General features: G+C 50.4%; 7 protein-coding genes across 7 annotated transcripts; 3 read left to right on the top strand and 4 right to left on the bottom strand.

Moving 5' to 3' along the window:
- Positions 1 to 534: 534 nt before the first annotated feature.
- On the bottom strand, positions 535 to 6,084 carry BDV14DRAFT_206779 (uncharacterized protein; the record flags this gene model as incomplete). Its single annotated transcript, XM_073774985.1, has 8 exons — positions 535 to 735; positions 830 to 1,135; positions 1,199 to 2,090; positions 2,147 to 2,761; positions 2,818 to 3,162; positions 3,215 to 4,923; positions 4,971 to 5,835; positions 5,906 to 6,084. The coding sequence occupies 8 exons, from the start codon at positions 6,082 to 6,084 to the stop codon at positions 535 to 537; spliced, it is 5,112 nt and encodes a 1,703-aa protein (XP_073631090.1).
- A 1,659-nt stretch (positions 6,085 to 7,743) lies between these two features.
- Positions 7,744 to 8,377, bottom strand: BDV14DRAFT_197356 (SRPBCC domain-containing protein; the record flags this gene model as incomplete). Its single annotated transcript, XM_073772657.1, has 2 exons — positions 7,744 to 8,238; positions 8,297 to 8,377. 2 exons carry the CDS (start codon positions 8,375 to 8,377, stop codon positions 7,744 to 7,746), a joined length of 576 nt encoding a protein of 191 aa, XP_073631089.1.
- Positions 8,378 to 10,084: 1,707 nt separating this feature from the next.
- Positions 10,085 to 11,396, top strand: BDV14DRAFT_197355 (Zn(II)2Cys6 transcription factor domain-containing protein; the record flags this gene model as incomplete). The annotated part of the gene is made up of 2 exons (XM_073772656.1): positions 10,085 to 10,253; positions 10,312 to 11,396. 2 exons carry the CDS (start codon positions 10,085 to 10,087, stop codon positions 11,394 to 11,396), a joined length of 1,254 nt encoding a protein of 417 aa, XP_073631088.1.
- A 46-nt stretch (positions 11,397 to 11,442) lies between these two features.
- BDV14DRAFT_168324 (class I SAM-dependent methyltransferase) lies at positions 11,443 to 12,740 on the bottom strand. The gene is made up of 4 exons (XM_073767826.1): positions 12,626 to 12,740; positions 12,447 to 12,557; positions 12,076 to 12,356; positions 11,443 to 12,018 (listed from the first exon to the last, which is right to left on the bottom strand). Exons 1-4 carry the CDS (start codon positions 12,688 to 12,690, stop codon positions 11,885 to 11,887), a joined length of 591 nt encoding a protein of 196 aa, XP_073631087.1. The 5' UTR covers positions 12,691 to 12,740; the 3' UTR covers positions 11,443 to 11,884.
- Positions 12,741 to 13,089: 349 nt separating this feature from the next.
- BDV14DRAFT_168318 (MDR family MFS transporter) lies at positions 13,090 to 15,175 on the top strand. The gene is made up of 3 exons (XM_073767825.1): positions 13,090 to 13,355; positions 13,407 to 14,550; positions 14,626 to 15,175. The coding sequence occupies exons 1-3, from the start codon at positions 13,167 to 13,169 to the stop codon at positions 14,928 to 14,930; spliced, it is 1,638 nt and encodes a 545-aa protein (XP_073631086.1). The 5' UTR covers positions 13,090 to 13,166; the 3' UTR covers positions 14,931 to 15,175.
- Positions 15,176 to 15,695: 520 nt separating this feature from the next.
- Positions 15,696 to 16,768, top strand: fma-AT (acetyltransferase fmaC; the record flags this gene model as incomplete). The annotated part of the gene is made up of 4 exons (XM_073772655.1): positions 15,696 to 15,806; positions 15,859 to 15,981; positions 16,033 to 16,172; positions 16,252 to 16,768. 4 exons carry the CDS (start codon positions 15,696 to 15,698, stop codon positions 16,766 to 16,768), a joined length of 891 nt encoding a protein of 296 aa, XP_073631085.1.
- Positions 16,769 to 17,082: 314 nt separating this feature from the next.
- Positions 17,083 to 18,994, bottom strand: BDV14DRAFT_168314 (cytochrome P450). Its single transcript, XM_073767824.1, has 2 exons — positions 17,728 to 18,994; positions 17,083 to 17,669 (listed from the first exon to the last, which is right to left on the bottom strand). The coding sequence occupies exons 1-2, from the start codon at positions 18,907 to 18,909 to the stop codon at positions 17,124 to 17,126; spliced, it is 1,728 nt and encodes a 575-aa protein (XP_073631084.1). The 5' UTR covers positions 18,910 to 18,994; the 3' UTR covers positions 17,083 to 17,123.
- Between the last annotated feature and the right edge of the window lie 77 nt (positions 18,995 to 19,071).

The raw sequence follows: 19,071 nt of genomic DNA, 5'->3' as shown, positions 1-19,071 counted from the left end.
AATGCGTTACGACCATTTGCTTTAGACAGAGTTGTTTTGCTGTCGGCTCTTCTGGTCTACATCCTATTGTGAGCATGATTGGATATGATATTTGGGGAATCCGTGGACGGTCCGGTCTCTGGGTGGAAAGATGTATTGGTCGTTAAGATTACGATTTATGTACAAAGCATCCGCAATTGAACAGCTATATAGACGACACAACCGAGAGGATAATTGTTACCAATTTCCAAGGCCCGAGAAGCCAACTATAGCCGACGGAAAGCCACCGTGAATCCGTTCTTGAACTAGGGACTGTACAGGGGCTCCGGGTTGTAATAGATGCTCATTGACCATTTCTTCCCCCAACATCAAATCAAGAGCATATGACTTACGACTTATGGCTGAATAGCATGGCGACAGGGCTGTATGACGCGTCGGTTCTATTATTTAATGGCAGAGTACCTAACTTTGAGCACCTTCAGTCGAAGAGCACTTCTCACTTGAACTCAAGGCCTGCGGGTCATATCAATAATATGTCATAGCTCCAGGCCAGGATTAGCGAATAGAATGTATCTGAGGCCCCGGCAAAACACTCCATGTCCCTGCGGTAAACAGCAACTCGCCTCTTTCCCTCATCAAGCCCGGGTTTACATATATTTGCATCCGGACATCGTCCCGACCCAGGTTATAAACCCGGAATATGATATACAGACGGGCATCCTCCTGGTTAGGTTCAACAGCCGACATATTGTTCATCTGGAGCAGGCAATCACAGTCAGCTTATCCTCATTCTGCATCACGACTAAGGAAAGGGAAGGAAAGGGGAGTGAAGGGGAGGATTTGAAGGTACCCTTTCAAACTGATGCTTGCTCATATAAAATGGTTCGTCACAGGAATACGTCGTGGCTTTCACCTCGAGGTAGAAGCGGGGTTTAGTTCCAAGCCATATAGAATCTAGATATCCCTTGTCGATTAGGACGGACGTGAGGATGCTTTCCGTGTCGTTGTACGTGATATCAGCGGTCTCACGACCATTCCACGGCTCAAGGTCGGTGTAGTCCTCATGGATATTCACGTGTTTACGGATTGTACTTTTCCAGTTCTCCCTCGAGAAACCTGGTAGTCTGGGATTGAGCCGAGATAGTGTCTCGAAGACCTGTACTCTAATGTTAGCAAAGTTATATTCTGAGAAGAGCTGATGTCTGAACAGTTTACTTACGAATAGCTCTCCGGCTGCCCCAATAAGTGTATCTCGGTAATTCTTATCGAGTCCCCGAAGCTGGAAGACCCGGCAATCATCGTTGAGGGATAGACCCAGCGCGTCCATGTTGGATGTCCCTTTAGTGGGAAAGGTATAGTGTCTAGCAGCATTTACCACTCCATGAAGAAGATCAAGGTATGCGCCATCCACGGGTTGATCTAATATCGGGAGCTCTGGCGGTATAAAGCTGGCCCCACGCGGCGTGCTTTGTGGCGTAAACAATACGCGGCTTGATGCCCGAGAAGGAGTTGAAGGCCGCGAGCGGGTAACAGAGGTATATTCGTCAATCCTCAGAAAGTTAGCGTCCTCAATACGCGTAGGTTGCGTTGTATCCCGTACACCTATATCATTACCGAGGGATCGGCCTCCAGATATAGGTGTCAAAGCCTCTTCGAAGGCGTCATTGGGAGTCTCAAGGCCACTATCAGCACTGGATTCATCTGGCATGTCAACAGACATGATGCCGGCTCGGTCAAGCATCAGGCCCATATACTTGGGCCGTGCCTGAAGTACGGTTGACACAATGCCCACGGCCTTCTCATTGAACGGGTCGCAAATGCCAGTCGACGGGTCTGTCATCACCCACTCTACCAGAGCTGGCGGTATTCTATCCAAGAAACACAGGTACTGCGCCTGCATATCACGGGGAACGTATATAACAAGGTGGGATTCGAACTCTTGGAAATGGAGTTCGCTCTGCTTAACTTCGACCTTGAAGTCAGTCCCATTTTGATTGAGATGCAACTCGGATACAATTCCATCAGTCTCGCGACATTCTATAAGCTTCAGGTAGTTATAGAATGCTTCATCGCCGTCTTTCAAGCGCGGGCTGTTGTAATGAACGGCAATTCTTAAAAGCGCTGAGTTAGCGTAAATCAGTAAGTACTGTTCCAAGGGTGGCTTTACCGAAGCAATCCATACGCTTTCTTCGATATATTACGCTCTGGTGGAACGAGTCTCTCAGACGAGTCGGCACGCAGCGAAGAAATTTCCTTTACTGAAGACGATAGGCATTGTCGGTTCAGCCCAGTCCATTTAAGAAAAGGCTCCAGCCGGGCAACTTCATTAACGCTGAAGTCGAGGAACCTTGCTTTTCCCGCAAATAGACTCGATAAATGTTTCCTATCTGCTACTGCGAATTCCACATCATGGTTGCATAGCTCGACGCTGCCGTCAGGAGATTTGACTGGGAAGACTTTGGAATTCAAAGCGTTTGTTGGATCAGGGTGGTTGTCGTCCTCGTGCAGATAGGAGTTGAGAAGCCAGATCGTTTCTTTTACTTCGTCAATTGATCCCTCTCCCCTGCCTTGTTCCACAAGCTTGTCGATGACCATTTGGAGTGACAAGGTACGTACACCTAGTAACTCGGTGAAGAATTCACTCAGGTCGTCATACACGTCGTTGAGAGATACCATGCCTCTTATGTCTGTTACCTCCGACCATAGGCACTCCGACGGCTTATACCAGATGTTGCTGCCATCTCCCTCGTGGAATATCAAACTGCCCCTTTCGAATCGATTCCTTGATGTTATGAGTGAGAATAAGTGAATCAACGTCAAGTTTAAGGAGCATCATACCTGATTTCGGTCTCTTTCGCTTCATCCACCTGCGGCCATATTTTGTTGAGATCTTCATACACTCTGACCACGGAGGCAAATTCAACATCGCCACATGTTTCATTTATGGTTTCCAATTCAGATATAAAGTCATCAACGTCGGCATTTGCAATGCCAAGAATGTCGTGGAAAAGATCGTCCAGCCCCTTGAGTGTTGGAAATTCCCTTTCATAAAGGGGCTTCAGTGGGTAAATGTGTTGGAAATATATAGGCGCATCCCACAAACAAAGGCATGGGGGTGCCCAGGCAGCCTTCTCACTGCCGTAGGCTGGGGCATAGATCAGACTTTGATTACAAAATGCCGACCTAGCGCAGATGTCAGAAATGATTGTGAATAGAAAGGGCTAGATATACATACACAATTGATTTAGCGGATAATGACGAGGCCACTGACTCGTTGTGCCTATTCATGATACGAGTGTAGAGATTCATAATACGAGAGGGAGTTGGCGTCTTCGTCGCGTCCTCATTGGCATCAGCAATGGCGCGCAGGATAGTGAGACAAAACTCCAGTTCGCTCGATGGGTACCCGAAAGAAAGCGCCTCTGTCAGACACTCGATACTGACAAATTGAGGCAACCTGACCAAAGCCTTATCAAGCATTAGCCACGGGAAGGACTCGCCGTCTTGTAGATATTCGTCTGCGTATGCCAGGGAAGAATCGTGTATATAAGTCTGCCCGAGGGGATGCAACTCGCCATTTTCGCAAGGAACCTTGATATCTCGGAGTGCATGGCTGACAGAAAAGGTGTCTGCGGCCTGTTCCCCCTCATATTTCCAAGATCTTAGCAAAAATGGCAGGAACTTCTTCGGATACCGTTTGGCGACATGATGGCATTCTGAACTCAGGGCCCGACCGCGAGTGAGCGGCAAGACATCTCGGATACTATGAACTTCGATGAGCCATTCAATCCATGTGCGAGTCTCGTTTGTTGGTTTCATAGGGGATTCGGCCAAATATGCCCGGCGGAGTATCATCGGTTTAACGGCGACGCTGTTCCAGCTGGACTGAGAGCTTCCCTCATCGAACCCGACTAATAACTGCTCACAGCCATATGGGTCATTATCAGGGAAGTAAAACTGAGCGACACTGGTTGATTTGAGCTGACCGGTCTTAGTGAACAGCATCAGGCCTCCGTATACTTCAGGGTTGTCATTCTCGCGGTCAAGGTGGGCTGTACAGTAAAGAAAATGCAAATATCCCCTGGACACCTCCGTAGAGAGTGCCTGCCGCTTTGTGGCTTCCTGCAGAACCATGCTTCGTGCTTCCTGGACGGATAATGACTGGACCCCCAACTTCTCAAAAAGGCCCTTGCGAACGGAGTTGCTTGTCGCCAATGGGTCAACCAGCGGGAGGGTACCTACTGTCGGGATTTGATATCCATGTACATGAGGAAAGTATATGGGATCATGATAAAACTTGATGGAATTTGAGGACCCCCAATTACCTCCAACGACGGGGATAGCTTCCAATCTCTCAACAATATTAACTGTCGCTTTGTTCCCGTGTTCCAAAGCATCAAGAAGTACCTTTGCCGTACGGGTATGCCAGTCGTCATTTGTTTCCGAGTTTCGCATGATAGACCTTGGTCCACATTCAAGGTCCTGATCTACTCTAAGAACGAATTCCTTCTTACTCATCCTGCGCAGCCCGTAGCCTTTCAACAGGTTCAGGTCCTCTGACCTATAGAGAGGAGAAAGATACTGCTCAGCATCTCGATCAGGTAGTAACGGCGCCCGAAACCGATCGCACATGGCACTGGGAAGTATGCGCATGTCGCAAATGGCATGGAGCTCTTCTTTGCTTCTCGAAAATAAGGTGGGCACTTTCAAGAGCCGACTGCGGATTTCTTCGACCAGGGTTGTCCAGTATCTGTCCGCGGAGTTCCACTCCACATTGGGAATGTATCTCATCCATATTCGTCGAAGAATGGGGTGGAGACAGAATACTTGGACAGTCTGAACAAACGCCTGTGCTATCTCTGGTAAAAGCGCAATGTTGCGCGCAGACGATCGGACAATATCCTGCCTGCTTGCATCGGTCACGAAATCGGCCTGCACAAGAAACTATTATGGGGTTAGCAGTGTAAGATGCTCGGAAGGCGTTTTCTGACCGAAAGTCCCATGTTTCGGACAGGCAGGAAAGCATATAGGTCTTGCCGTTGAATAATAGGGATCGCATCCTTCGACGAAGGAAACGCCAGCATGACCTCCGACTTCGCGTATGATCTACTGTTGACCTCTTCATTGGTGTACTGTCGGTTCTCGCTTTTCGGTAAATCCGAGACACTGTGTTTTGTGATATGGTAATACCGCACCTCTTCTTGTAACTCCCCATTTTTCTGAGTCTTCTCCTTCAATCGTACCTGGTTTGGCGCCCATTGGTCCTGCATCGAGTAGGATGTGCTAGACGCAACTGACTCCGAGTCGTCATACATTTTAACCTCAATCCTCCGAACGTTCTTCATGAATAACAGGAATTCAGGTTTCATGTCGCTGAGTTGCTGTAGCGTGGTCTCTCGGTGCCTGACTGCGGCCTCGCCCAATTCAGTGTCATGAAGATACAATGTAATTCGCGTCAAGTGGCGAGGGAGGACATCTTCACTCTCCTCCCAAACAGGCGAGATCATCCCCATTCCCGAGTCTCCCTTCTTGTGGCGGAACGAAAATGAAAAGTCCCCGGACTGGATGTGCACCTTCCACGCTACCATGAACACCGACTTGAAGCCGATTCCTTTTTCTCCTATGTATCCCTGAGCACCTGTCTTGGAGCTCTTACCGACGTTGCAGATCGCCACGAGATTGTCATGCGTAAAGCCGTCTTCGTTGCACTCGACGACAATGCGCCCATCGTAAACACGGAACAAAACAAAGGGGTCTTCGGATTTTTCATGCGCCACGGTATATGCGTTGTCGTCGGCATTTTGTAACAGCTCGAAGATGAAGCGCGCGGTGCTGTTATACAGGTTCTTTGCGAGGCTAGATTATTGAGAGAGCCCTGTTAGAAGTGGTGCCGAGTACGGTAGACTTCACGAGGAGCTCGCCTTACGTTACCACTGAGGATCCAATCATCCCGTCTTTCATTAACAACGCTTTCTCAACTTGCTTTCGCACTTCTGGTGTCATTTGGCTGAGAACATCCTCGCCAAGGTGTCCATGTTGGTCGGCGATTTGCTCAACGAGCTCACGCGCTGAGAGGAACCGCCTATCCTTATCCTTGGGTGGCATCTTTGCTAGACGAACAAATCCAACACACGGGGCATTCAAGTAGCTGAAATACCAACTGGGTGTGCCATTAACCGGCGAGAAAGCTATACAAAGGTTGGCAGAAGCGTCCGGCGCCTAAAATTAGGAATCGGACCAGGTGCGGGGTGAAAGGATGTTGAGCGCCTTGTTGGTTTTTGCTTTTGTTGTTGGAACTTAGCGCCCGAATAGAGCGCCTAGGTATCTTGCAGTACTTAAGAAAGCGAACCATTGCGCCAGGCACCTCCCCTCATCACATCCCTGATGGCCGGGTCTGGCTGATGCGTACCTTTCCTAATGAGGAAAAGGCGCATCTAGGTCGCGGGCTGACGGCCCGAGATACGGTCCTTCCCGTCTGTGTAACCTGGGGATAGGATGTTTCGACGACCACATAAAAAGATCATATTGCGGTAAAGTCTGCTGAATCTTATTGAAACAATGATCATGCCGTCTGCACGTTGCAGTAAAGCCCTAAATGATAGATTCATGCCTTCACTAATATCTGAAATTTCAATTGACAACGAGAAGAGTATTGTCCAATTACCCGCAAGTAGTAGTACTAAGAGTAGTCAATATGTCTCGAGTATCCGCCGATCCAAGAACCCCAGAGACACGAATAAACACTCTACTGATGCAGCTAAAAACATCACCACTAAGGGATCTCTTGGGCCGAAACCAGTGGCTGTCTAGGGGCCTTGCTGCTCTTCATGTAAAGTCTGCCACTGGGCCAGAGACGGGTGGCATTCCAATAGAAGCCTGGACCGAGAACGGCCCGCCTGTCTGGGATCTGGAGAGTCTAGGGTTGAGACCTGACTATATATCGGCTATGGACCGACGGAAAATGCTGGATCAATATGGTGAATGGGCGAACGAGGTCCCGGACGGCAATAGCTGGTGGTATCCCGTTTTGCAAAGCATCGATAGCCAGATCGCTGTTGTGGTGTCGGCGTCTAGTGTGATGAGGTCTATGAATAGCGGTTCGAGACGGCATTCCTGGTTAGTAGAACGGAACTTAAGACGCAGGCCTCGGGAGCTAGATATTCATACCTTATGTCCCGGATTACATCCTGGGGCTAATAGTCTTGATTGGCATGTTGTGAAAATAGGCAACAAGTCTATCCTAAACAGTCTGCGATGAACCGGACGAGAACGCCCCTAAAACCTCATCCTAAAACCAGAGTTTATCTCTCTGGTCATAGCTCAATGTGGTGGAACGCAAGACCTGAGTTAATGATACAACGAATTGAAAGACCAGACATAGAATGTGGCTCTTCAAGTATTTTTAAAATAGAATTTACAGACCCCTTCAACCAAGTCTAATAACAGATCTGGAAGGAAAGAGGAAGAAACACGAGGTCATAAAAGCTGTAAATGGGAGACTGATTGTTTGCAGATATGAAGTAATTGAAAGGAACAATCGGAAATGCATTAGGGACTCTTGGAAAAGCTAGTTTCTATTAAATTATCAGAAGCAGGCAGATGTTGAAGGCCGTGCTTACCTGGTAGAACAACTGAACTAATTCTTCCTCCAGCAATATATAAAGAGCAAATTAAGAAGCTCGATACATCTGATTTGTATTGGTGGTTTGGACCACGTTCTACCATCACGTTGATAGACCAATCCAAACTCCCGATGAGAAATCTCTACCGCCACTTCCCCCCCTCAACCCACCTCTTCAAATCCGCATTAAACTCATTAAAACCCTGCCCCCCCTGCTCCTTCAACCCCACGATCCTCGCCAACCACCCATCCCCATAAACCCCCGCAAGCCACCCCGTAAAGTCCTCCCCGTGCACAAGCCTCGTCCGGACTCCCCCCGAGGCCATATTTGGCTTCCCCAAATCAGCACCAGTACTAATTGCACCCACACCCGCAGCAGGTGGAATCTCCTCAAACCGGAAGAAATGTGTCCCGCCAAAAATCCACGGGAACCACTCGGGGATGTTGGCGTTCCAGCTGAATTCGCCTTCGTCATTGCGGACGACGCGCGATATGAACTGTAGCCGTCCGTGGCCCATGCCGCAGTGGAGCTTGTCGCCGGGTTTAAGGTCTTGGGGTGGTGTGCCTTTGTTTACGGGGGCTATGGAGTTGATAAAGCCGTTTGCGTGGTATGTTGCGAGGGTCGGGAAGTCAAGGAACTATGATACATGAGCGGGTGCTATTCATGCGTTATAGTATATACATATGGATGGATACAGCGGGTGTATAACTGGCTACCTTTGCACGAACAACAGCTGGGGGAGCGTTGATCTCGATCGATGTGTAGAGGCGTCCCATCGTGATGGCTGGGATGTGTGGCGGTAAAGGTACTCACTGTGTCGGTCGTAGAAGAAACGTAAAGGCTAGAGTAGAGATTAAGTGGGCGTCGTGGTGTGGCGTGTTAGTTGGATAAACGGACGTGCGTTTGGATGGAAATACTAGCGATCCTGAACTACCACGGGCCTCGCTCGATCATGGACCCTTTCAACGGAACACTACCGCAACCGCAGTAATCGAGCGCTACATGGTTCTGGGGTGATAAGGTCCGCACCGGTGCCGGATGGAACTAGAACTAGAACTCCGAGAGCACCATAGCTCCCCCGGAGGTCCGAGTCTGGCCGGTCTAGACGGAGTGGAGGACGGAGGCGGGCTCGGCAGGGTCGTTACCGCAGCAGTCAAGGTAGCGTACCTACCATGGGGTTGCTAGCTGATTTGATTAGTTAGTTCGTAGAGCCCAGTCCTTGGCTTTGGGGCGATATGATAATGCGGCATGCCCCGTATAACCTTGCCGTTTCCAGGTCATCAAATAAAGGGTATGTAAGCCCTCTGGCACCGGTTACACCTTTGATAGGGCGATTCTGTGAAAGCACTACTTCCAAGCTGAAAGCCACGCCCTTACGATGATTTGATGATTTACGGCCTGGTCTAGACTTTAGTATGGTAATTACCTTCCTAGTTGGGTCGAATAATCGTGTGATCTTGGTATATCGATGGATACCCAGTCAGATTCAGCAGAATGCGGGGCAGGCGCAATCGATACTTTGAAGTCAATCGGCGATTGACACCATCGCAAGTGGTAATCACGTAAGGCGTCCACTAATGTTGCAAAAGTACCGTACGTAATTCAAGTTGATTGACTACCTGACGGGAACCGGCTAGCAATTGGCTCCTATTGCCTGGCTGGGACTCTCTGATTTCGCTGTCAAAAATGAATAAAGTAGAACAAGGTACAGGAGAGAACCTTGGAGTCCCATGCCATTCAATACCTCCGCACTGGCTCAGTGGTCGTCTGATCCTGAGCTGGAGGGCCAAGGATTCTCACCCCAGCCAAGCATGAGCTGAGACATCCTGTAGCGTGATAGGGGCTGACGAGTAGTGACAAGCAGTCTGCGGCATGATCTATTGCCACTAGCCTGCCCGTAAACTACTAGTGGTCGGGTTAAGAGTACACTTGATAGGTCGGTTGCAACAAGGTTGTTTCCGTGCAAGATGCAAGCCCCCAAAAAGGGTTGCTTGTGCGAATATACAGCTCGCTTCAGGCTCTCCAGGATGCTGGTTAGCTTGCGAATATGCAGCAAGTTTCCACACTACGCAACTTGGCAGCCTCGTATAAATGGATTCAGGGCTCGGCAAGTCAGCCGCTTTGGCTGCCGGCGGATTCGTGACGAATCCAAGTATGCATGCAGGCTTCCAGCAGCGTGGTAATCTATTGTCTCCCATTCCATCGTACTGGTCGCTTCGTCTGGTCATCGATGTAGCACTGACTAAGGTGCAAAGGATTAGGACCCTGCTAGATTGCATGAACACGCAGGCATCAGACCATTGGCAGTGAGATTTGGTAGCATTACCCGATAAGGGAATCGTTAGGATAGGAATTCCAGGCTGGTTTTAGGCCCCCAAATCCTTAGGCGGAGTCGACATTGAGTAGATATAAGACAGAGCCGCGAATCTTCTCGTAGGAAAGAGAGAAGAATAGAAAGAATAATCTGAGTTGTCCATGGAAACATGTCACACCGGCAGTCGTGCGATCGTTGTCGCCAACAAAAGGTGAGATGTATTCGGGATGAGGCTCAGAGTCAAGCTCATGCGCAACGGGGGTCATCCTACCCTGACCACGCCCCGCTGACCTCATGCGAACGGTGCTTGAAAGCAGGAGCGGATTGCGTTTACAGCTGTACGTGCTTCTCTCGGCCTGCATCTATGTCATTCACCTATGCTTACTCTTTGCCCAGTGAAACAACGATCCACCCGTCATGCTGCCCAGCCATCACTCCACAGATCCAATAACCCCAGCCATGACCATACATGGTTTGATCAAGGCCTCAATGTTACTGACTTCAATAAACCAATTTCAACGCCGTTCCCCGGCTTGGAGAGTGTCAATCCCTGGGACGCAAGCTTACAGTCACTATTGACACCATCAACATTCTTCAATCCCTTGTCTGCAGCATCAGACTTGGCTCCTGTTACAATCCAACCTGAAAATTACTTTCCTCAGTCCACCACTCGCAGCCAACCAGAGAGCAGCGACAGTCTTATTGATGAATATGACGATGATGACGACGACGACGACAACGACAATGATACCGACAACGACAGGGCTACATCGACCTCCCTGTTCTCACAACTGACTTCTCTGAGCAAACGGACCAGGAAGGCAAAACGCCGGCTAACCCGCCCTGACCAGATCCCCCTAACTGTTTCTTCGCCCGAGGTGAACGAGGCTCTTGAAAGCACCAACGCTCTTCTACGAATCATGAATAACATTGCTGCGCCCATCACACAATGCGACATCACACTCGACACTAACCGAAGCACGTCAGACCAAGGGCTGGCATTTTTGGCCCTCGCCTGCCACCAGCAACTGGTCGCTCTATTCAGGGCCATCTGCGATGCCGTGCGTCGATGGCTACAGCACAGAGATGATGAGTGTCGAAATCGCCAACGCAGCAATAGCGGCAGTAGCAGCAGTTGCAGCAGCGATATAGGACCGTCATCGGTCGCGCAATTCATTATGGTTCTGCAGCTGCTCATTCACCTGATTAATCGCATGGATCGGAGCCTCCCAGCCTCCCGGGTTCAAAATCAGCACAATCCTTCGCTGATGTGGCCTAGCGAAGAGGATATTTCCAGCTCCTCCAGTCACTCCCACTGCGATCCACTCCTGCCTGAAACAATTGCAAGTGGGTCACCAACCCCTGGTGGCCTTTTGGTCCTTGTGAAGGACATTGTGGGAACTATACCGCACGAGCATGAAAATCTTAGACAGATCATTCAAAAGCTACAGACGGAAATGGAGCACTTAGATTTTCAATGATACAGAGACATGAATATATATGTATATATCTATATATCTATATAAACCAAGCCAAATGATCAGAAATAGTTATCGGATTGGAAGGAGGACATCCCCTCGGGCTAGCGAGAATATCATGAAGATGAACACAGAACACTTTGTAAAAAGACGTCTACTTCTTCTGTGCAAGCAAGACATGCTCATCCGAGTCCCAGAACAAGCCCCCTTCCTCGATATCGCGCTTCGCACCCTCTTCCAATCTGTGCATTTCCTCCTCTGCATCCGGCCGCCCGCTCGCAGCAAGAATCATCTTTGCCGAGCGCGTACACGACCACAGCCACGTCGCATTAATCTCATCTTTGACCTCGGCTCCATACTTGACGGTATTGTAAATTTTCTGCGACACATTCTGTAAGTTCGGGTGGGCGTTGGCGGCTTCGAGAAATGCGGCGGGGACACTGGACATGAACACATAAGTATTATCCTATCGACACTGAAAGACTGTAGACTCACTGCATCTCCCACCCCCTAGCCTCCATACTCTTCCTCCCCAGCTCGTTCATCTCGCGCACATGAGGACTCTGAACGCGGCCAGCCCAGGTCTCCCCGTCTAGCTCTTCCCACTGGATCCAGCCTCCCGGGCCTTTATCTCGTCAGCTCGAACTCCATTTCAATTTCTGGAGATAACCAGAAGACTCACGGAGAAGCTGCACAAGGTTATCCACCGCGGTCGCAACCTGCCCCCTTGCAAAGGCCGCAGCAAGGAGTCTCACGTGCACGAGATCGTATTTACCCTTCCTGTCCTCGGGAACAGGGTGCAGAATGTTCCAGACATCGTAGGCGAAATTGTCAGGGTGGACTCTGGGGGATGGAAAGTGGGCGGCGGTCATGTCGAGGCCGTCGTAGTGGCGTTGGATTCGCTGATCGGACTTGGAGGCTGCTGGGGGGTCTAGATGCGCGGCTAGGGCGTCCAGCCAGATTCTTTTCCCGATCAATATTGTTAGTTATTTTTTTTTTTTTTTTTTCTATTTATTTATTTAGTTTTGTTGAGGTCTGGGATATTCGACTCACCCAGTGCCGGTTCCGACGTCCACAACGTTAGTGATGGCTGAGGCATCGATAGGCGCGTGAAGGATTTTCTTGTCAATAATGTGGACTAGCACGCGGTGTTGATTGTTGAGTCTAACAGGTGCATAAATATTTTAGCCCCAAACGAGTGGTCTTGGAATGAGGTGGCTACAGAGGCCTACCTGGCGCGTTCTTCCTCGTCGGCCTCGAAGAGGTACAGGCTTTCGTCGGTCTTGATGGATCCCATTTTCTTGCTATTCTAACAAAATTGCTCTTGTACTATCTACGTACTGGACCCTTCCTATGTAATTTATACGGAGTTTAGCAGACGATACAGAATGCTCTCGAGACATCGGAGTCGGGGATCGGAAGGCAGTGGAGTGATCTTCCTACCAAGCCTCCGACTACCGATTAGGGCTCAGCTTCCTGCAGGCTAAGGCGGAGTCGGGGCAACAACCATCCGCAACAACAAAGAATTGCGTTTGTGGCGTCTGGGGAAGGATTCTGATTGTAGGAGGGCGACAGGGGGGAGGCGGCTGCGGTGCAATTGTTTCCCGTCAAGCAGCCAATTGCTGCTTTGTTAATCAGAGCCCCTGGATTGATAATCAGTGGCATGCAGCACTGTATATTCTGCAATACCTAGAATAAATAGCCTATTTTTGAAAGTCCGTATACAATGGACTGTTGCCATACAATAATCGCTTTAGACTCGTGTACTTCGCAATGGCTGATGCTCAAAGCCGTTTGTCGGTTTCTGATTCCCCGTCCACTGAAAAAGACACCCCTGAAAAAGATGCAATTGGGAATGAGGCCGAGGCTGCGGAAGAGAATGCTGAATACCCGCACGGTATAAGTCTAGTTCTTATCGTGGTGGCTGTGATTCTTGCCATCTTCCTGATATCTCTGGATCAGGTACAGCAACTCCCCCACCACATTCCTTTCTCTACTAACTCTCCCTACCAGACCATCCTAGGTACCGCAATCCCCAAAATCACAGACGAGTTTGGCGGTCTCGACAAGGTCTCATGGTTTGGGTCGGCATACTTCATGACCTTTGGCGGCTTCCAGCCTGCCCTCGGCAAAATCTACCGCTACTCTGACCTGAAAATCACCTTCCTTGTCTCCTTTTTCATCTTCGAACTAGGCAGTCTTCTATGTGGCGTGGCACCCAATGACACCACACTGATTGTCGGCCGCGCCATCGCTGGTGTCGGTGGTGCAGGCATGGCAACAGGCGGCTTCACCATCATCGCCTTCTCCTCCGAGCCCAAGAAACGACCACTCCTCACAGGCTTAGTGGGCTCAGCCTACGGCCTCTCAGCTGTGTCAGGCCCTCTCATCGGCGGTGCATTCTCAGACAAGGTCTCCTGGAGATGGTGCTTCTACATCAACCTGCCCGTCGGCGGCTTCGCAGCAGCACTGATCCTATTATTCTTCCGCTCCCCCAAAGCCGCGAAGCCTGTCCAAGCCACCTGGCGCGAACGAATCCTAAATACCGACCCGGTCGGGGTGACCTTGACCATGTCGCTAATTATTTCCTTCATCCTCGCCTTCGAGTACGGCGGACAGAGCAGAGAGTGGGACTCCAGCGTCGTGATTGGCCTGCTTGTCGGCTTTGTCGCCATATTCATCACTCTTCTCATCCACGAGTACTACCAGGGGGAGCGCGCGATGTTTGTCTGGCGCCTGTTCAAGAAGCGAAGTCTCTGGGCACCAGCGGCATACATCTTCTTTCTGGCCGGCTCGTACTTTATCCTCCTATACTACCTCCCCATCTATTTCCAGAGTATTAAGGGGACCAGCCCCATTGGATCTGGTGTCCGCAATCTGCCCATGGTGATTACCTTTAGTATCGCAGCTGTCGTTGCGGGGGCGTTCATCGAGCGCACGGGGCTAGCGACGCAGACGATGGTTGTTGGCGCCTCTATTGCGACGGTAGGAACAGGTCTAATCTACAGCTGGGACGTCGACACATCCACGGGGAAATGGATTGGATACCAGATTCTCACGGCCTTTGGGTTTGTGATCCCGTATCTTGTCCCCATGAACATTGCCCAGGCCCATGCGGACGCAAAGGACATGTCGACCGTTACTGCAACACTATTTTGTAAGTCAAGCCCGCAGGTGCCTTGTTTTGTCTGCAAGATTTCGAGTCAAGTTCTAATACCCCTTGTTTCTCTAGTATTCCAAACCCTCGGCGGCGCATTCTGCATCTCTGCCGCACAGTCTGCCTTCGTCAACACGCTCATCAAAGAACTGGCGACATCAGCGCCAGATGTCAACCCGATGCTTGTAATTGCGACAGGCGCCACGCAAATTCGCGAGGCATTCCCCGACCAGGTGGACGGGATTCTGCAGGCTTATATGGCCGGTCTTAAAGCGACCTTTGCCATCTCAATTGGTACAGTGGGCTTTGCTGTTTTGTTAGCGCTGTTCAGTCCCTGGAAGAGACTGCATGGGTCGACGGAGGCTGTTGGGTTTGCTTAGAGGTAGGCTTGAGCGTGTCAGGTGGTAGGTTTGGGTGGTGACATGGATGGGTAGGAAATGGGCTGATATGTTTTTCTTTGTCTCTCAAATATCATTTGCTTCTTAACTGAAAACCGGCATGGTTTGGCTTTCTCTCGTCCAACATTTACTTTCAGTGTCTTGCACATTTTCTCTCATCACTATATTCAGGGTTCTTCGAGTACGCTAGACAAGACTATCAACTCATCGAGTATATTCGTTTTCAGAAGTTTTGTCTATGTTTATTACAGCTGCTCGAGTGTGCATAAGCTGTTTATATATCCCCATTAAAGTAAAGGTTTTTGTCTTTGTTTGAGTTTCTGAGCCAGTCAGGTATGCGAACCAGCAAGACCACAACTTCGCCAACTATGTACTTCCTACCAGCGCTTTATCGATCCACTAGACAGGGAGGTGCTCAGGTGTTGCGTAAGGGAAAGAGGCGCGGAGTATGCGGCGTACATGGGCTCGTCCTCCGACTAGATCTCGAGATGACAACCGTACTCCTCCCGATCACCGGGCCATGTAAGCCGGCGTAGGTCCTGGTAGGGAGGGAATGGACTCCGACTCCGTGCCTCCGACGTCTCCGAGTCGCGAGAGTAAGATCTATAGTCCATGTTCAGTATAGGATAGCACCGACGGGTCCTACACATTCAAGACCTACTAACAGCAGACTCATTCTACTCCCCCCTCTTTCTTGGTGCATACCTCTGACGCTCACCCTTTCCAATCGCAAAACCCACAAGCACAATGGCACTTCCCCGCGAAGACTTCGACTTCAAGACCTTGGACGGCCTTACCTTGCGAGGATGGCTATTTCCCACGTCGCAACGCGGTCCAGCCATGATCATGTCGCCGGGAGTAAGAGATGTGCCGTAGGTGATATGCCATACACCAGAGCTGACCGATACAGTTCAACATGCCCAAAGACGCGATCCTTCCAGATATCGCCAAATGGTTCCAAGAGCACGGAATCACCTGTCTGCTCTACGATCCGCGCGGCATTGGCGCCAGCGACGGAGAGCCTCGAAATGAAGTGAGTCTAGCACCCTGGTCTGCCTAGATCTACCTATTGACGGATATACAGATCGACGCGAGACAACAAGCCGAGCACCTCCACGACGCAGTAACCTGGTTCAAAGAACACCCGCTAGTCGACGAAAAGAAACTTGCGCTTTGGGGCCTCTGCTTCGGCGGCAATGTCACCCTTGCGGCTGCCGCGTTTGAGTACATCCCCGTCTCCTGTCCGATCCTCAATTTCATATATTCAACAAACTAACCAACAACTCTCCCTTTCCACCACCAGCAAACGCATCGCAGCTGCCATCTCCGTCGCCCCCCTAATCGACTCAACCGGCAACCCAGCCCGACGCCAACCAATTCTCGAACTCGCAATGCACGACCGCGCCACCCGTCTAACCGCCGACCCCGACGAGCCCGAAGACCCTCTGTACCTCCCCTACGTCAACGAAGACGGCAGCATCCCCAACGGCCTACAGCTCCCCGCAGACATGATGCCCGCGCTGGACCGCCTGGGAATACCCGTTGAAAACCGCATTTCGGTGCAGACATATTACAAGAGTTTGTCGTGGAATGTGATGAATGTGGTTGGGTACATTGCGCCCACGCCTGTTATGATGGTCACGCCGGAGTTGGATGTTAGCTGTCCTGCGACTGAGCAGATTGCTTGTTATGAGAGTATGGGGGAGCCAAAGAGGTTGGATATTCTCGAGGGGAAGGGGCATTTGGATTGGGTGTTTGGGGATGTGGAGAGTGTGCTTAGTAGGCAATTGGCTTTTTTGAAGGAGTATATGGGGTTTTAGAGGGGACGGGGGTTTAAAGAGAATTAAGAGAATGTGAATAGACATTTCCATGAATCCATATCCTTTTATTCTGGTCACAGGAATGGGATTTTGTCGTTTGTAGATCGTTCGATGACTATTACGTGGTTATTTCGTCCGAGTTCGAGGGGTATTATCAGCAATATCTTGATACAACCTTCCATTACCTTTTGTCTATTCCTAGTGAGATTCCTATGTCTCGACCTTGTGGAACTTTATTATGCAATCAAGCACCTACTATTTATCTCCAGTTCAATGTGGTCAACGACTTGTTTTTATTCAGGTAAATATATCATCTTTTTGTACTTTCACCCACTTGTCGCCACCCTCCAACGCTCTATTTATATATCCCGCCCTTCCATCCAAAAACCTCCGCCTCCCCCCCGTAAGCCTTGTCATAATGCTCCAGCACATCCGCCCTCGTCCGTCCCTCCCTAAGTCTCAAATCAACATCAAATCTCTTCGGATGCAATGCAATATCTTGCGTGAACCCTTCAAGACTCAAATCAATCTTCCCTCCCTCTCGCGGCACGACCTCAAAAGCCCAAAGCACCTTAGCCAGGCCCAACAGCAAACTCTGCTTCGCCGAGTGCATTCCAGGGCAAATACGGCGACCTGCTCCAAAGTCGTACGTCACACGAGCGCCTGCAGCCTGCAGTTTAGCGGCGTCGTGATCCGAATCCATCTTCATCCCAAATGCATGGCGGAGGAATCGCTCAGGGATGAAATCCTCGGGAGAGTCGTAGTCTTCGGGATTATGATGAATTGCCCACGTGTTCATGATCATTGTTGCGCCCTTGGGGATGCGGTAGTCATTATAGATATCGTCGCGGGAGGGGGCATGTGCAACACCCTGGGGTGCCACTGGGCGCCAGCGATGAACCTGCTTGGTATTAGTGTTTTGACCAGATAAATAACTCATATTTCTCAAGGTACTGTACCTCATTCCAAAATGCCTCCGTATACTTCAACCTTGCCAGATCCGCTGCCTTAGGCACATCACCACCCGACACGCTCAGGACCTCCTCCCTTACCTTCGCCTGCACGTCTTGATACTCTGCCAAAATCAACAACATAATCTCAAACACCGAAAGTGAGGTATTCATCGCCGCCGCAACACCATGAGTCGCTGTGTTTGCGAGATCCAAATAGGTAAACGTGTCATCGCCATTCTCGCGCTCCTTGATCATCCTCGCCAGCATACTCTCCCACCCTCCATCCTTCTCCGCCTTATCCAACATAGCCCGCTGCTCCTCAGCAGCCTTGACAAACCTCAACCCCATCTGCTTGATCTCCTCTCGAACAGCCCTAGCCCCACCCTTCCACTTCGCCATTCCAAACACCTCAGGCACATACCGCAAGACAGGGAACAGATCGCGCATTGACGGCGCAACAGCAACCGCATATGCATCAGTGCAAGCCTTGAAATTCTTTGGCGTGATCCCAAATTCCGCCATCGTATCCAGTCGCCTCCCGCAAATACCCAGGCTAGGGACACTGAGAAGCCAGTTCACCAGGAGCGACTGCACATCCGCGTGGCTGGCGCTGCCTGCATTTCTACTTTTCTCTCCGACTCCGCCTCTTTCAATCGCAATGTCCAGCAACTTAACCAACAACCTCGCAGTCTCTCCCTCGTAGACCGCCCTATGTTCCCTCACAGCACCAGGCCCAAAATACCCATTCGCGACCTTGCGCCACTTCACCACCCACGGCGACATGTTCTCGAAGATCGTCTCGCGCATGTCTCCGCAGTAGACCCATTCATGGTTCATATACTGTCGTGGGCGGTCGGAGTATATTGCGCCGCGGCGCTCAAAGAGGTCTCGGACCAGTCGGGCGCTGTTGAGGACCACGATGTTGGTACCGACTTTTTTGATGCCGAGGGGGGTGTCCCGGGTGGATTTGGACCAGGCTGTGTAGCTGAGGAAGGGGAAGCGGGGGTTCGTTTGGGTGAGGTTGTTGAGGATTGGTTGGCCCGGGGGGCCTGGGGGGAAGGATTTTGGGCGTAGGGTGCGGAGGAGGAAGGTGATTGTATGGATTAGGAGGTGAATTGTTAGGAGGATTGGTGGGAGGCTGAGGAGGAGGAGGGATGGTGAGAGTGGGAGTGGGAGTCGTAGCGTCATTGTGGTGGGTGAGGTATGATGGTATGAAAGCGTATCAGGTAGGTGTAGCGTTCATGGATGGAACCGAAGCGGATGGTTTGGTGTATGGTTGGGAGAACAAAGCTGTCTACTCGTGATATAGTGCAGCTCATATGATCCAATTCCTTTCACCATACTACAGTT

The sequence above is a fragment of the Aspergillus stella-maris genome (assembly GCF_047715825.1).
Source record: "Aspergillus stella-maris strain CBS 113639 unplaced genomic scaffold BDV14scaffold_10, whole genome shotgun sequence".
Taxonomy (NCBI): Eukaryota; Fungi; Ascomycota; class Eurotiomycetes; order Eurotiales; family Aspergillaceae; genus Aspergillus; species Aspergillus stella-maris.
This window is presented reverse-complemented; position numbering and strand designations above follow the sequence as displayed.

What these genes read in the sequence shown, in the direction of transcription:
- BDV14DRAFT_168324 (XM_073767826.1), bottom strand. Translation starts at nt 12,690, where the DNA reads ATGGGATCCATCAAGACCGACGAAAGCCTGTACCTCTTCGAGGCCGAC. An exon ending in GACGAGGAAGAACGCGCCAG is followed by an intron (nt 12,558 to 12,625) that starts GTAGGCCTCTGT and finishes TGCACCTGTTAG; the next exon opens with ACTCAACAATCAACACCGCG. An exon ending in GACGTCGGAACCGGCACTGG is followed by an intron (nt 12,357 to 12,446) that starts GTGAGTCGAATA and finishes GATCGGGAAAAG; the next exon opens with AATCTGGCTGGACGCCCTAG.
- BDV14DRAFT_168318 (XM_073767825.1), top strand. Translation starts at nt 13,167, where the DNA reads ATGGCTGATGCTCAAAGCCGTTTGTCGGTTTCTGATTCCCCGTCCACT. An exon ending in TCCTGATATCTCTGGATCAG is followed by an intron (nt 13,356 to 13,406) that starts GTACAGCAACTC and finishes TCTCCCTACCAG; the next exon opens with ACCATCCTAGGTACCGCAAT. An exon ending in CGTTACTGCAACACTATTTT is followed by an intron (nt 14,551 to 14,625) that starts GTAAGTCAAGCC and finishes TTGTTTCTCTAG; the next exon opens with TATTCCAAACCCTCGGCGGC.
- BDV14DRAFT_168314 (XM_073767824.1), bottom strand. Translation starts at nt 18,909, where the DNA reads ATGACGCTACGACTCCCACTCCCACTCTCACCATCCCTCCTCCTCCTC. An exon ending in CGGAGGCATTTTGGAATGAG is followed by an intron (nt 17,670 to 17,727) that starts GTACAGTACCTT and finishes AATACCAAGCAG; the next exon opens with GTTCATCGCTGGCGCCCAGT.